Genomic DNA, 12,462 nt, shown 5'->3' on the forward strand with positions numbered 1-12,462 from the left:
AGCCCGGCCCGTAAGAGGCCCCCTGGGCGCAGGCGGAGGCTCACAGCGCGGCGCCGGGGCCGGGGCCAGCACCGGGATGGCAGCTCAGCGGCTGGGCAAGCGGGTGCTGAGCAAGCTGCAGTCTCCGTCGCGGGCTCGCGGGCCGGGGGGCAGCTCCGGGGGGTTGCAGAAACGGCACGCGCGTGTCACCGTCAAGTACGACCGGCGGGAGCTGCAGCGGCGGCTGGACGTGGAGAAGTGGATCGACGGGCGCTTGGAGGAGCTGTACCGCGGCAGGGTGAGGCGAGGCTGGGCGAGGGAGTGTGGGGGTGGTCCGGAACAGACAGAGCCCGGGCGCGGATACTCTACGCCCTGGGGCCTTTGGGTGCACGCTCGCTGGTGCACACGCAGCCTTGTGTGCACAAGAGGACAGCCGCCGCAGGCCAGTCACTCGTTGGCCAGGCCGTCTGTACTCGATGGCACTCAGCTGTGGACAGAGAGAAACACACACTTGGGTCCCCAGAGATGTGTCCGAACGTCTGGGAAGGGCCAGGGGTTTAGCATAGCATATGGGGGGACGGGGAGGAGGCAAAGCTCGGGAGCCACAGCCACCATATCTGGAGAAAGGGTGGGGAGAGGGGGATATCACAAAGCCAAACATAGACATGGTGACAGGGGAGATAGGACCACAGAGAGAGGCACAGCAAAGGAAGCAACAGTATACACAGATGTGCATGGTGACGGAAGCTATAGCCACTCACAGACACAGTGACAGAAGCAACAGCCTTACACAAACTTACAAGGTCACAAGCTGTGGTTACTTACAGATCAACATGTACTACAGCCACAGCCACCCACGGACACAATAGCACAGACCACAGCCAAATGCAGACACACAACACAACCACATGAAAATACAAAATGACTCAAGTTACAGCTGTTCATATGTGCACATCCCTACAAGCTGCAGCGACATAGACAATACAAGCTAAAATGGCCACCCTTGGACATAAAATGACTCGTTATGACTATTCATGATCGCCTAAAGAAAAAAACTGTAACCACCTACAAACACAACGACAGATGCTTCTGCCACTCACAGACACAAGACAACAGAAATGATAGTTACACCCCGACGTAAAGCCACATAAAGTATAGGGACACACAAACGTACAGTGGCAGAAGCTACAGCTGCCTGTGGGCTCACAACAGCATAAGCTGCAACTACACATACAGACACGTGTGCTGTAGACACAGACACTTACCCACTTGAGTCACTGTGCTTGAAGTCACGTTCCACAACACGCGAGGACTGCCAAACACAATCCCAGGTACCTTGATGGTCATAGCAGTACACAGACACACCCAAGCACACGTACCCTCCTTAGCACAGCACGACAGTGGTAGAAGCCATGGTCCCTCAAAGTGACAAAAAGTCCCTCTGTTCTCAGACACATGGGATCATACAGGTAAACAGACAAATTCAGTTGCCAGTGGTCATTCTATGAGGTCATCCTCAGATGGTGGGCACTACAGCTGGCCATGACCACATGACAACGAGACAAACACTCCCAAGCCGGAGCCACATACCTCACACCTGTAGGACCACAGGTCCCTGTACAGAGCCACCCAGATGATACCACCACCTCTTGCTCTCCCAGCCAGCCCTGGGCCCTGGGCATCAGGCTTTGCTCATGCGCAGAGACTCATGCAGGTGTGTAACACACTTATAGACCCTCCAAGACTTTGCTGGCCCCTCCCTGCCACACACAAACCCCACCACCACCACCGCCACCCAGCCCTGAAGCCAACTACAGGACTTTGGGTGGGGGAGGAAAGAATCTAGAGCCGCAGGGTTCTGTTCTGACAGCTGGGTCCCGTCCCCAGCAGGGATACTGAGCCAGCCTGTGTTTTGGCCACTGCTCCTAGAAGGCATACTAGGTATCCCCTTCCTGGCTGCTCAGAGCTGGGCTCAGGACTCATCCCTCCTTCCCACCTTGGTCATCCCTCTGGACTCAATGTGTTGCACTTTGGTCCCTGGGGGCTGACCTGAGCCCTCCCCTCCCTTCCTGTCCCCTGGGGGAAGGGGCCGCTCCAGCCGGCTCCAGCCTGCCCACTCTCCTCCCCCACACCCAGTGCTAAGACTTTTCCTTGAAAGGGCAGAAGCCAGCCCCTCTCCTGAATCCCAGAATCTGACATTCCAAAACTCCATCAGGCTGTTTTCCACTGTGGGAACTGGGGCCAAAAGGAGAGGCCTGTGCCAGCCCAAAGGCTTCGAGGCATTGCTCTGGGACAGGGCCCTAGGCCTCCATCAACCCATCTGTCACCCCTCCCCCCAACACCCAGATGTCCCGCCTTGGTGGTGCTGTCCCTGACTGTCACATTATTGCTACAGAACCCGCCAGCTGGGCCCCCAGAGCCTTGAACAAAGGTGAGGGAGGGAGGGGAAAGGGGACCCTGACAACCCCTCCCACCCTCACCTTAGGAGGCAGACATGCCCGACGAGGTCAACATTGATGAATTGTTAGAATTAGAGAGTGAAGACGAGAGAAGCCAGAAAATCCAGGTAGGTGTTCGGGGCGGCGGGGTGGGGTGGGGGTGCCTCCTCCCAGTCCTCCACTGTGCACCTCCCTAGAAGTAAAGCAACAGTTAGCATGTTTACTGAGCACGTAGTATGTGTCTGGCACTAGTTCAGTCGCTTTGCACTGTTAACTCATTGAACCCTCACAAACCCTCTGAAGCAGGTGCTATTACTATCTCCAGTTTTCAGGTGAGGAAAAGGAGGGCCAGAGAGGCTTAATTACTTGCCTAGGGTCACACAGCTCAGAAGCAGCAGAGCTGGGAGTCAAGCCCAGGCAACGCGGCTGCTGTTCCCTTGCTCTTACGGCCTGTGCTCTTCTAGAGGCAGGAGGTGCTGTGTGACCCTCTCACCCTCTGGATTTAGTGGCTCAGCCCTGCCCCGGGTCACTCTGTAAGGTCCGCAGGTGGGCAGTCCACACAGGAGTCAATTGACTCCCATTTGTCTTGCTGCCTCTGGGCTTTGTCGGGAAAGGGAAGGGGTTGGAGGGGAGTAGGTGTTAGTCATTTACTGTGTTTTGTGGGGCTGGTGTTTAGGGACTGCTGAAGTCGTGCAGGAACCCCACAGAGGTGAGTTTTTCCTCCCCCCTCATAGGCCCTCTTCTGGGCCCTGCACCCTGGTGGGGGGAGCTGGAAGCCCCTGCCTGTCTCAGTTCTTTCTGGTCTCCAGGGGGTCCTTTGTCTTCTTCACTCCTGTCTCTCGCCTCTTCTCTCCCCATCTGCTGCTGGGGCTCCATTATCTCCTCCCGCTGCCACGCGCTCCCCCATCTGTCGCCTCTCTCTGCCTCTGCCATGCCAGGCTCTCCGTCTCTCTCCCCCGTTACTGCTTCCACCGCCCGGGGCTCCCTCCCCAGCTCTCGGGCCCCCATCCTTCCAGCCCTGAAGCTCAGCCGCCCAACCCCTCCCACTTCCTTCTCTGCTTTAAAAGGGAAAAATATTCATGTTTCTCTCACCAGCTCTGGGCTGCCTGAGGGACAAACGTCACTGTGTGTCTGTCTGCCGTGGGGCCCTCTCAGGCCTCTGTCTCTGGGGACCCTCCCGGTCATCTCTTGGCCTGAGAAACATCTCGATGTCTGTCTGTGTCTGTGTTTCTTTCCCTGTCCCTCTGTCTCTCTCCCTCTGTCTCTACGTCCTTCTCTGTTTCTCTCTGTCTCTGGGTCTCTGTCTCCATCTCTCTCTCCCCTATCACTTTTCTCCCTGTCCCTCCGGTCCCTCCGGTCTCCCTCTTCCTCTGTCCCCTCCATGCTGCTCTCTCCCCGTCTCTCTCGCCTCCGCTGCTCCATCCCCGCAGCCTCTGCCGCTCCCTGACTCCCCCCCCCCCCACTGACCAGGGAGCAGGGGGCGGGGCCCCTCAGAGGGGCGGGGCCGGCCGGGGCAGGGGGCGCCGCACCTCCCGCGTTCTCAGCACCCCCGCCCTGCCCTCAGGACTTCATCCAGGAGCTGCTGGCGAAGCTGCGGGGCCTCCACAAGCAGCCGGGCCTCCGCCAGTCCAGCCCCTCCCAGGACGGCAGCCTGAGCCCCCTCCAGGACCGGGCCCGGACTGCGCGCCCCTGACCCTCACCTACCGCCGTGGCCCCTCCACTGTACCCAGCGCCGCCCCAGCTTGTTTATAAGTTGTATTTAATGTAACAATAACATCGCCAGGCTGTTTTTCCTCTCCCTGATTACCACGGGCTTCCCCGAGCTCCCCCCACACAACCTCCCTCTCCCCCGCTGCGTCTCCTGTCCCGGCAGCACAGCTGGCCCCACCAGATGGAGAATCACTCCTCCTCGGCCCGAGAGCATGAGAACAGGCCCTGCTGACCTGGCGCCCGCAAGACTCACATCCTGTCCTCACCTCTCCCTAGCCCGGGCCCAGTTCCAGCCAGCAGGGCCCCTGCGTGTGGGTGACTCTTGGGGCTGCTGTGGGAATGACAGCCTAGATCCCAGGGTCAGGGGAGATACTCACGTCTGAATGTGGCCGATGTCACCTCAACACAGGAGGTCACACAGCAAACAAGTCATTCATTCACTCCATGAAATCGATTGGGCAGTCACTGGTGCTTGGAACGGCCATTGGTATTGGGGCCACAAAGATGAACAGAACATGGTCTCTGGCATCCATGCGCCCACACACTGGTGGGAGAGGAGTGCCTGAGTGGAGGATTAGAGCAAGCTGTGCTGAATGGTCCAAGATACTTGGGAGCCAGGGGGTGGGAGGAGCCATTCACTACTGGGGGGGGGGTGAAATCTGTGAGGGCTTCCTGAAGAAGGTGACATTAAGGCAGGGCTTTGAAGGATGCATAAAAATTTGTGTGAAACGGGTGCCCCCATCTGAGGACTGAACTTGTGGGTGGAGGGATTGATATCGGGGCTGAGCCAGGCAAAATACCAAATATTGGCAGGTCCACCAATCAGAATGGGCAACGTCCCCCAGGGCTGGGTCAGGGAAGTCCCCTACTGAGTGAGGGTTAATCCTTTCATAGTTGGGTACAAGGTGGTCTGGAGAGTCCCAGGGGAGGGGCTGGGGCATCAAAAGCAGGTAGAGGCTATTTATCAAAAACTGCCGAAATATTTCAATATTTTAGTACCAAGTCTGGTTGTACCCGTGGTGTCAGGTGTGTGGAGATGGAGTGGAACGGTGGCTGCGCTTAGGACTGGGGCAGGGCCAGAGCTGGGGTTTCCCACCCCAGGACAAAGCACACCTCTCATCTTACTTTGAAGTTGGGGCCGGGGACCCCATCCCCAGCCTGTGCCACCCAGCAGCCCTGCCAGGATCAGACACCATTCCAGGGGAGCTGAGTTCCAGGCTGCCGGGAAGAGAAGATGTCCTGAAGAAGAGGAGCATCCTGAGTGTCCTGGCCTGCCCAGCCCTTCAGGTGACCTCGCTGTCCCTGTGCAGACAGACCTCAAAGGCTTCCAGTGCCCCTTTCCTCCACACATGTGTGTAGAGGACAAATGTGTGGAGAATGAACAAACCGCTCCCCCTGGCATCCTTGCCCCTGCGCCCACGCCGCAGAACACCGCGCTTGAGCCTAGGGAGCTCGTTCTCCTTCCCTCTCACAGAAACTTTTTGGTTCTTCATCTTTGTGGGGGTGGTGTGTGCTCAAAACTCAAAGTCCTACGTGTGTGTTATGCCTCTCAGTGTCCTCATCTGGAAAATGGAGACTTCACATATGAGGAAACTGAGGGCCAGATGAGTGGTGTCACTTGCCCACAGTCACACAGCTGGGAAACGATAACACTGGGCTTCAATTCTAGGCATTATGACTCCAGAGCCCAGCTATTTAACTCCTACACTACAGTGCCCCTATAAACCATAGCAGTGTTATTCTACAGTGGTGGGAAGAGATTAATTAATTCATAGTAAGGTGTTAGTGACAGCTCACAGACCACTGAGATATCCTATGTAAAGCGTAATACAATTCATTGAGAACCAGGCTACAGCAAAAGGGTTGGGGAGTAGAATGCGGCAGTGGTTAAGAGCATGGACTCTGGAGTTACTGTCTGGATTGCGATGCATCTGTCCTACTTCCTAGCTGTGTGATCTTGAGCAAAGTCAATCTCTCTGTGTCTTAGTGTCCATACCTATAAAATGAAGATGATTATAGTGGTACATATGGCCGGCCCGTGGCTCACTCAGGAGAGTGCGGTGCTGATAACACCAAGGCCCCGGGTTCGGATCCCGTATAGGGATGGCCGGTTAGCTCATTGGGTGAGCGTGGTGCTGACAACACCAAGTCAAGGGTTAAGATCCCCTTACCGGTCATCTTTAAAAAATAAAAAAAAAATAATAATGGTACATATATCTTAGGTTTGTTGTAAGGCTTAGATGCACAGAGCATAGATTAGGGCCAGGCACATAATAAGCACTATCAACCTTATCATTGTGGGGAGGGGTCACCATTAGTTCTTACAGCCACCATCCCTGGCCAGTAAGATGTCCCCTGGGAACGCCGAATCAGAGGCCTTCTGATAAGGAACAGCCAAAAAAGAACACGGTGTGCCTGACCCTTCACCCCCTCATTGTGACACCTCCCCACCGGGCTTCCTGCCTCCCTGCCTCCTGTGGTCTCTGGTCTGATGCTTTTTCTCATTCTTAGCCTAGTCTTCATCCATCCCACTTCCTTTTCCTCTTTCCACCAAAGGTCACCATTTTTTGCTTGTTTATCAACTTCTGAGTAGTGGTCCAGTATTTCTTTCTGCAGACACAGTGTGAATTGACGTTCTAGCCCCCTTCCATATCTGTGAGGCTGACGTTCTGAGCACTGCTCTACACCTGGCTTTTTTCACTTAACAACCCGTCTTGGAGATCTTTCATGTCATAACGCTCCATAGATTTCCCTTGGCTGTCAGAATAAAAGCAAAGTCATCCTTCCATGCTGTGCCCCTGTCAACCTTTCTGCTTTCATCCCTGTCCGATCTGTCCTTTGCCACACCAGTTTCTTCCCCTCCAGGACCCAGGGACACATTCGCTCTGCTTCCAGCCTCCTGTTCAATATCCCCTGATCCTCACCATCACTTAGATGTAATCTCAGAGGTGCCTTTGAGTGCTGAATCTGAGGAGTACTCTCAGTCACCATCCTGTCACCAGAGTTTTTATTTTATTTGGAGGGGGGCACATCTGGCTGGTCTGGGGATCCAAATCCTTGACTTTGGTGTTCCAAGTCTTTGCTCTAACCACCTAGGCTAACCAGCTGACTCCTGAGTTATTTTCTCCATAGAATTTATTACACCGTGAAGTCATCTATTAATTTATTGTCCCACATCCCCCCACCTTCAGAATATTAGTTCCTCGCCTCGTCTTGATTCGTTTGTTTTGGACCTTGGTGTGGGCAGTACCACGCTCTAACCACTTGAGCTAATGGGCCAGCCCCCTCCTCGCACGTCTGGAGTATCGCTGCATTCCTAATGTCCCGAGACAGCGCCCCCTGGTGGCCACGTCCTCTGCACCCACTGGGCCCCTCCTCGTGCAGACGTGAGGCCTCGGCGCCCCCTGGTGGCTTTGTGAGTTGGTTTTACACCACACCCGAGCGCGCAGTTGCTGGAGAGCGCTCCACGCGAGGAGGCTGGCATTAAACCAAAACAGCAGTCTCTAGAGTAGATACTACGAAGCACGCACCGTCTTTATCTGCGATCAACACCATAGGCTGTGTTAATTAAGATGAAAAATATTAGAATCGGGCTTACATTGATGATATGTTCAGTGCTCACGATTGTCTAAAATGTTTTATAGAAGTACTTCTCACCCTCCTCATAAAGAGAGCAGGAAGACTGTTAGGGGAGGGTTTATCATTGTTGATAAAAGATCGGCCTACAGAAATCAATATCATTTTTCTAATACTGTAATAACCAATTAAAACAGTCTTTAAAATTTGTGCTATCCTGGTACTGCCCAGACCCCCCTCCTTCCCTGCCCACCCCCAAGTATACTAATGTACCAGGCAGCAGCCAAAGAAATAAAAATAAAAATTGTGCTGTTCTAAAGAGCACCCCAAAATATAAAGTATGTAACAATTAACTTGATCAATGATGCATGAGGCCTTGATGGAAAAAAACATTAAAACACCAGTAAAGGATTCAGGAGATATGGGCTGGCTGGTTAGCTCAGTTGGTTAGAGGTGGTACTGGTAACCCCAGTGCTACTTGTAACACCAAGGTCAAGGGTTTAGATCTCCATAGTGGCCAGCCATTGTAGGGGGAAAAAAAGGAAATAGGAGATAATTTGAAAAAATAATGTATTGGGCCGACCCGTGGCTCACTCAGGAGAGTGCAGTGCTGATAACACCAAGGCTACAGGTTCGGATCCTATATAGGGATGGCCAGTTGGCTCACTGGTGAGCGTGGTGCTGACAACACCAAGTCAAGGGTTAAGATCCCCTTACCGGTAATCTTTATACAAAAAGAAAAAATAATGTATTGGGCCGACCCGTGGCTCACTCAGGAGAGTGTCAAGGGTTAAGATCCCCTTACCGGTAATCTTTATACAAAAAGAAAAAATAATGTATTGGGCCGACCCGTGGCTCACTCAGGAGAGTGACAACACCAAGTCAAGGGTTAAGATCCCCTTACCGGTCATCTTTATAAAAAAAGAAAAAATAATGTATGCTCTTGAGTAGGGTATCATAATATTATTTCACATGTTAGTTATCCTTAAGGTAGCTAGTAAATTCAAAGCAATCTCAATTAAGATTCCAGATTTTTTTTCCCAGACACTGATAAACGTATTCTAAAATTTGTATGGAGGAATAAAAGTGTAAATATAGCTAAGTCAATATTGAAAAGGAAAAAAAAAATATTAAAAAGAAAAGGAGGGAGCGCTTTCTCTACCAAATATGAAGACATACTGCAAGCTATAGGAATAAAAACACTGGGTATTGGTGCAAGAACAGATGAAAATGAATACACTAAAGGGACAGAACAGAGTACTGTGGGCAGGCCCAGGTATGTATAGGAACAGAAAAAGACGATCGAAGTGACGCCACCATTCCATGGGGGAAAGCATGGATTGTCCAGTGGATGGCATAGGGAAACCTGACTCAGTATATGGAAAAAAAAGAAAAGGATCCCTCTTTAACACCACATGCAAAGATGGGCAATAGATGGATTAAAAACCTAAATGTAAAGAGTAAAACTATGGGGGAATTAATAAATTCAAAGGGAGAGAACATCACTGTGACATATCTACGAACTTTCTGACACTCCTCCACCAAAAAGTGGTGTCTCACTCCCCATGTCTTGAGTACGGACAAGCCTTAGTGACTTGCTTCTGACAATAAAATATAATGGAAGTAGCACCAAGTGACTTCTGAGGCTAGGCTATAAAAGGCTCCTCCTTGGTCCTTTTGGGAAGCTTCTTCTTGGATTCCAGCTGCCATGTTGTGAGGGAACCCAGGGTGCACAGACAGGCCTCGTGTTCTAGCCCGTAGCCAGCATCAGCTTCCAGACCTGTGAGTGAGAAATCCTGGAGTGAGGTGACTCAGCCCTAGACCCTGATGGCAATGGGCCAATGGCATGAGATACCACAAGCGAGGACCCCTCAGCTGAGCCCAGTTACTTCCAGAACCATGGGAGATAAATGTAATAAGTGATTGCTATTTTAGACTACTAAGTTTAGGGTAGTTTATTATGAAGCCAAAGTGTTCAGGCTGCTATAACAAAGTACCATAGACTGGGTGGCTTCAACAACAAACATTTATTTCTCACAATTCTGGAGGCTGGAAAATCCAAGATCAGGGTGTCACCAGATTTGGTGTCTGGTGAGGGCCTGCTTCCTGGTTCACAGGTGGTTATCATGCTGTGTCCTCACATGACTGAAGGGGTAGGGAGCTCTCTGGAATCTCTTTTATAAGGACACTAACACTAATTGTGAAGGTTTCAGCCTTCTAATCTAATCACCTCTCAAAGGCCCCACCTCCTAATACTATCACCCTGGGGGTTAGGAGTTCAACATATGAATTTTGAAGGAGACACAAACGTTCAATCTATAACACAGAGATAACAGGAACAGTGACTTTTAGGTGGAAAAGTACTTCAAAAGGAAAAGGGAAAAAATTGATGAATTTTTGTCAAAATTAAGGGATTCTATTCAAGGAAATACATCATAATGAGAGAAGATATTTGCAACATCTAAAATCAATGAGCGATTAAAATTCAGAAGTTACAAGGAGCTCCTGAAGACCAACATTAAAGGACAACAACCCTGATAGAAAAATGGGCAAGGGACATGAACAGGCAGTTGAGAAAACAGGAAGTCAAAGCACTCTCCAGCGCATTAGGAAATGCTCAAAATCAATAGTAATCCCAAAGATGCAAATTAAAACAACAGTGAGGTACCATTTAACACCTATTAGTCTGGCAAGAATTAGGGAGCTGGATAATGCCAAGTGTTGGTGGGAATAGCAGTGCCATTGACCTACAAAATGGACACTGAACCAGCAAGCGTGCACACCACATGTAGTAGCACATGTTGAGTGAACTGGCTAAGTACCTGGCCTAGGTAAAGTGGACCATGGAACAGGCATTCTGAAAAGTAACCCATCCATCCATTCAGAGATATTTTTGAGCACCTGTTATGTGTCTGGCACTGTCTAGGTACCAGGGTTATATCAGGAGTTTACATTCTAGGAGGGAAAAACAGAAAAAAGCAACAAATATCATAAAGAAGTAAATTACATAAATGTTAGAAGATGATATGAATATGGAGAAAATGAAGCAGAATAAAGAGATTGGAAGTGCTGGGGCAGTGGTGGGGGGATTGACATTTTCAATAGGGTGGTGCGGTAGGCAGAATAATCACCCCCAAAGATGTCCGCGTTCTGATCCTCAGAAACTTACATGATAAAAGGGACTTTGCAGATGAGATTAAGTTAAGGATCTTGAAATGGGAGGATTATCTTAGATTATCCAGGAGGACCTAATGTAATCCCAAGGATCCTTTAAAGAGGGAGACAAAAGTCAGAGTGAGAGAGAGGAGAGGTGAAAATGGAAGCAGGGGTTGGAGTAGTGTGTTTTGGAGTTGGAGGAAGGGGCCATGAGCCAAGGAATGCAGGTGCTTCTAGATGCTGGAAAAAGCAAGGAAATAGATTCTCCCATAGAGCCTCCAAAAGGAACACAGCTCTGCTGACACCTTGATTTTAGCCCCGTGAGACCCATTTCAGCCTTATTCCCTTCAGAACTGTAAGATGTTTTGTGTTGGTTAAGCCACTAAGTTTGTAATAATCTGTTACAGCAGCCATAGGAAACAAATGCAGGTGGTCCGAGAGGCATCACTAGGAAGGTGACATTTGAGCAAAGAACCTGAGGAGGGGAAGGAGTGTGCCATGTGGGTATCTGGAGGAAGAGTATTCCAGGCAGAAGGAACTGTTAGTGCAAAGGCCTTGAAGTAGGAGGCCCATGAGACAGTGAGCCAGAGAGAGAGTGGGAGGAGCCCAGTTCAGAGAGGGGATGGGGCTGGATCGTGTGGGTCTGTGTGTGGCACCATAAGTCAGGACCTTGTCCTTTTGCCCTGAGTGAGATGGTGCCATGACCATTTTATTATGTTTATGATTCTGTGGGTCAGGAATTCAGACAGACACAGCAGGAATGGCTTGTCTCTGCTCCACGATGTCTGGTGCCTCAGCTGGGAAAATTTGTATGGCTGGGGGTGCTCAAATGGCCTAGTCTGGGGCCGGCCCGGTGGCGCACTGGAGAGTGCGCTGCTTGGGAGTGCGGCGGCGCTCCCACCGAGGGTTCGGATCCCATGTGGAGACCGGTTCCCACTCACTGGCTGAGCGCGGTGTGGGCACAACACCAAGGGTTGCGATCCCGTTACCGGTCAGTAAAAAAGACAAAAGGGAAAAAAAAAAGAAAAAAAAATGGCCTAGTCTGAGATCATCTGGTGCCTGGACTGGGATGACACAAAGGCCATGTAGCCTCTCACATGGCTTGGGCTTCCTCACAGTATTGTGGTTGCATGAAAGGCAGAAGCTGCAAGCTCTCTTTTGATCTAGCCTTCTTAGTGAGGCAATATCACTTCTGTCCCAGTCTATTGTTTACAAATGAGTCACTAAGGCCAGTCCAGATTCTAGCAAGGAGGAATTAGATTCCATCTCTTGGTGGAGCAGTGGCAAAGTCACATCACAAAAAGGGTGTATGTGTGGCAGGGGCAGGAAGCCAGCAAAAATGGTGGAGTAGGGGCCGGCCCGGTGGCGCACTGGAGAGTGCGCTGCTTGGGAGTGTGGCGGCGCTCCCGCCGAGGGTTTGGATCCCATGTGGAGACCGGTTCCCGCTCACTGGCTGAGCGCGGTGCGGGCGCAACACCGAGGGTTGCGATACCGTTACCGGTCAGTAAAAAAAAGACAAAAAGGAAAAAAAAAATGGTGGAGTAGGAAAATCCAAAAGTTCATTCCTCACAAAAGCAGTGAATGCAATGGCAAAAACTGCAGA

The 12,462-nt window shown here is 51.2% G+C and overlaps 1 protein-coding gene across 1 annotated transcript; it reads left to right on the forward strand.

Annotated features, from left to right (window-relative positions):
• Positions 1-29: 29 nt before the first annotated feature.
• On the forward strand, positions 30-4,212 carry PPP1R14A (protein phosphatase 1, regulatory (inhibitor) subunit 14A). Its single transcript, XM_008592077.1, has 4 exons — positions 30-277; positions 2,465-2,545; positions 3,094-3,126; positions 3,982-4,212. The coding sequence occupies exons 1-4, from the start codon at positions 77-79 to the stop codon at positions 4,108-4,110; spliced, it is 444 nt and encodes a 147-aa protein (XP_008590299.1). The 5' UTR covers positions 30-76; the 3' UTR covers positions 4,111-4,212.
• The last annotated feature ends 8,250 nt before the right edge of the window (positions 4,213-12,462 follow it).

Source organism: Galeopterus variegatus, unplaced genomic scaffold (assembly GCF_000696425.1).
Source record: "Galeopterus variegatus unplaced genomic scaffold, G_variegatus-3.0.2 Scaffold7561, whole genome shotgun sequence".
Lineage (NCBI taxonomy): Eukaryota > Metazoa > Chordata > Mammalia > Dermoptera > Cynocephalidae > Galeopterus > Galeopterus variegatus.

What these genes read in the sequence shown, in the direction of transcription:
- PPP1R14A (XM_008592077.1), top strand. Translation starts at nt 77, where the DNA reads ATGGCAGCTCAGCGGCTGGGCAAGCGGGTGCTGAGCAAGCTGCAGTCT. An exon ending in AGAGAAGCCAGAAAATCCAG is followed by an intron (nt 2,546 to 3,093) that starts GTAGGTGTTCGG and finishes GCTGGTGTTTAG; the next exon opens with GGACTGCTGAAGTCGTGCAG. An exon ending in CGTGCAGGAACCCCACAGAG is followed by an intron (nt 3,127 to 3,981) that starts GTGAGTTTTTCC and finishes CCCTGCCCTCAG; the next exon opens with GACTTCATCCAGGAGCTGCT.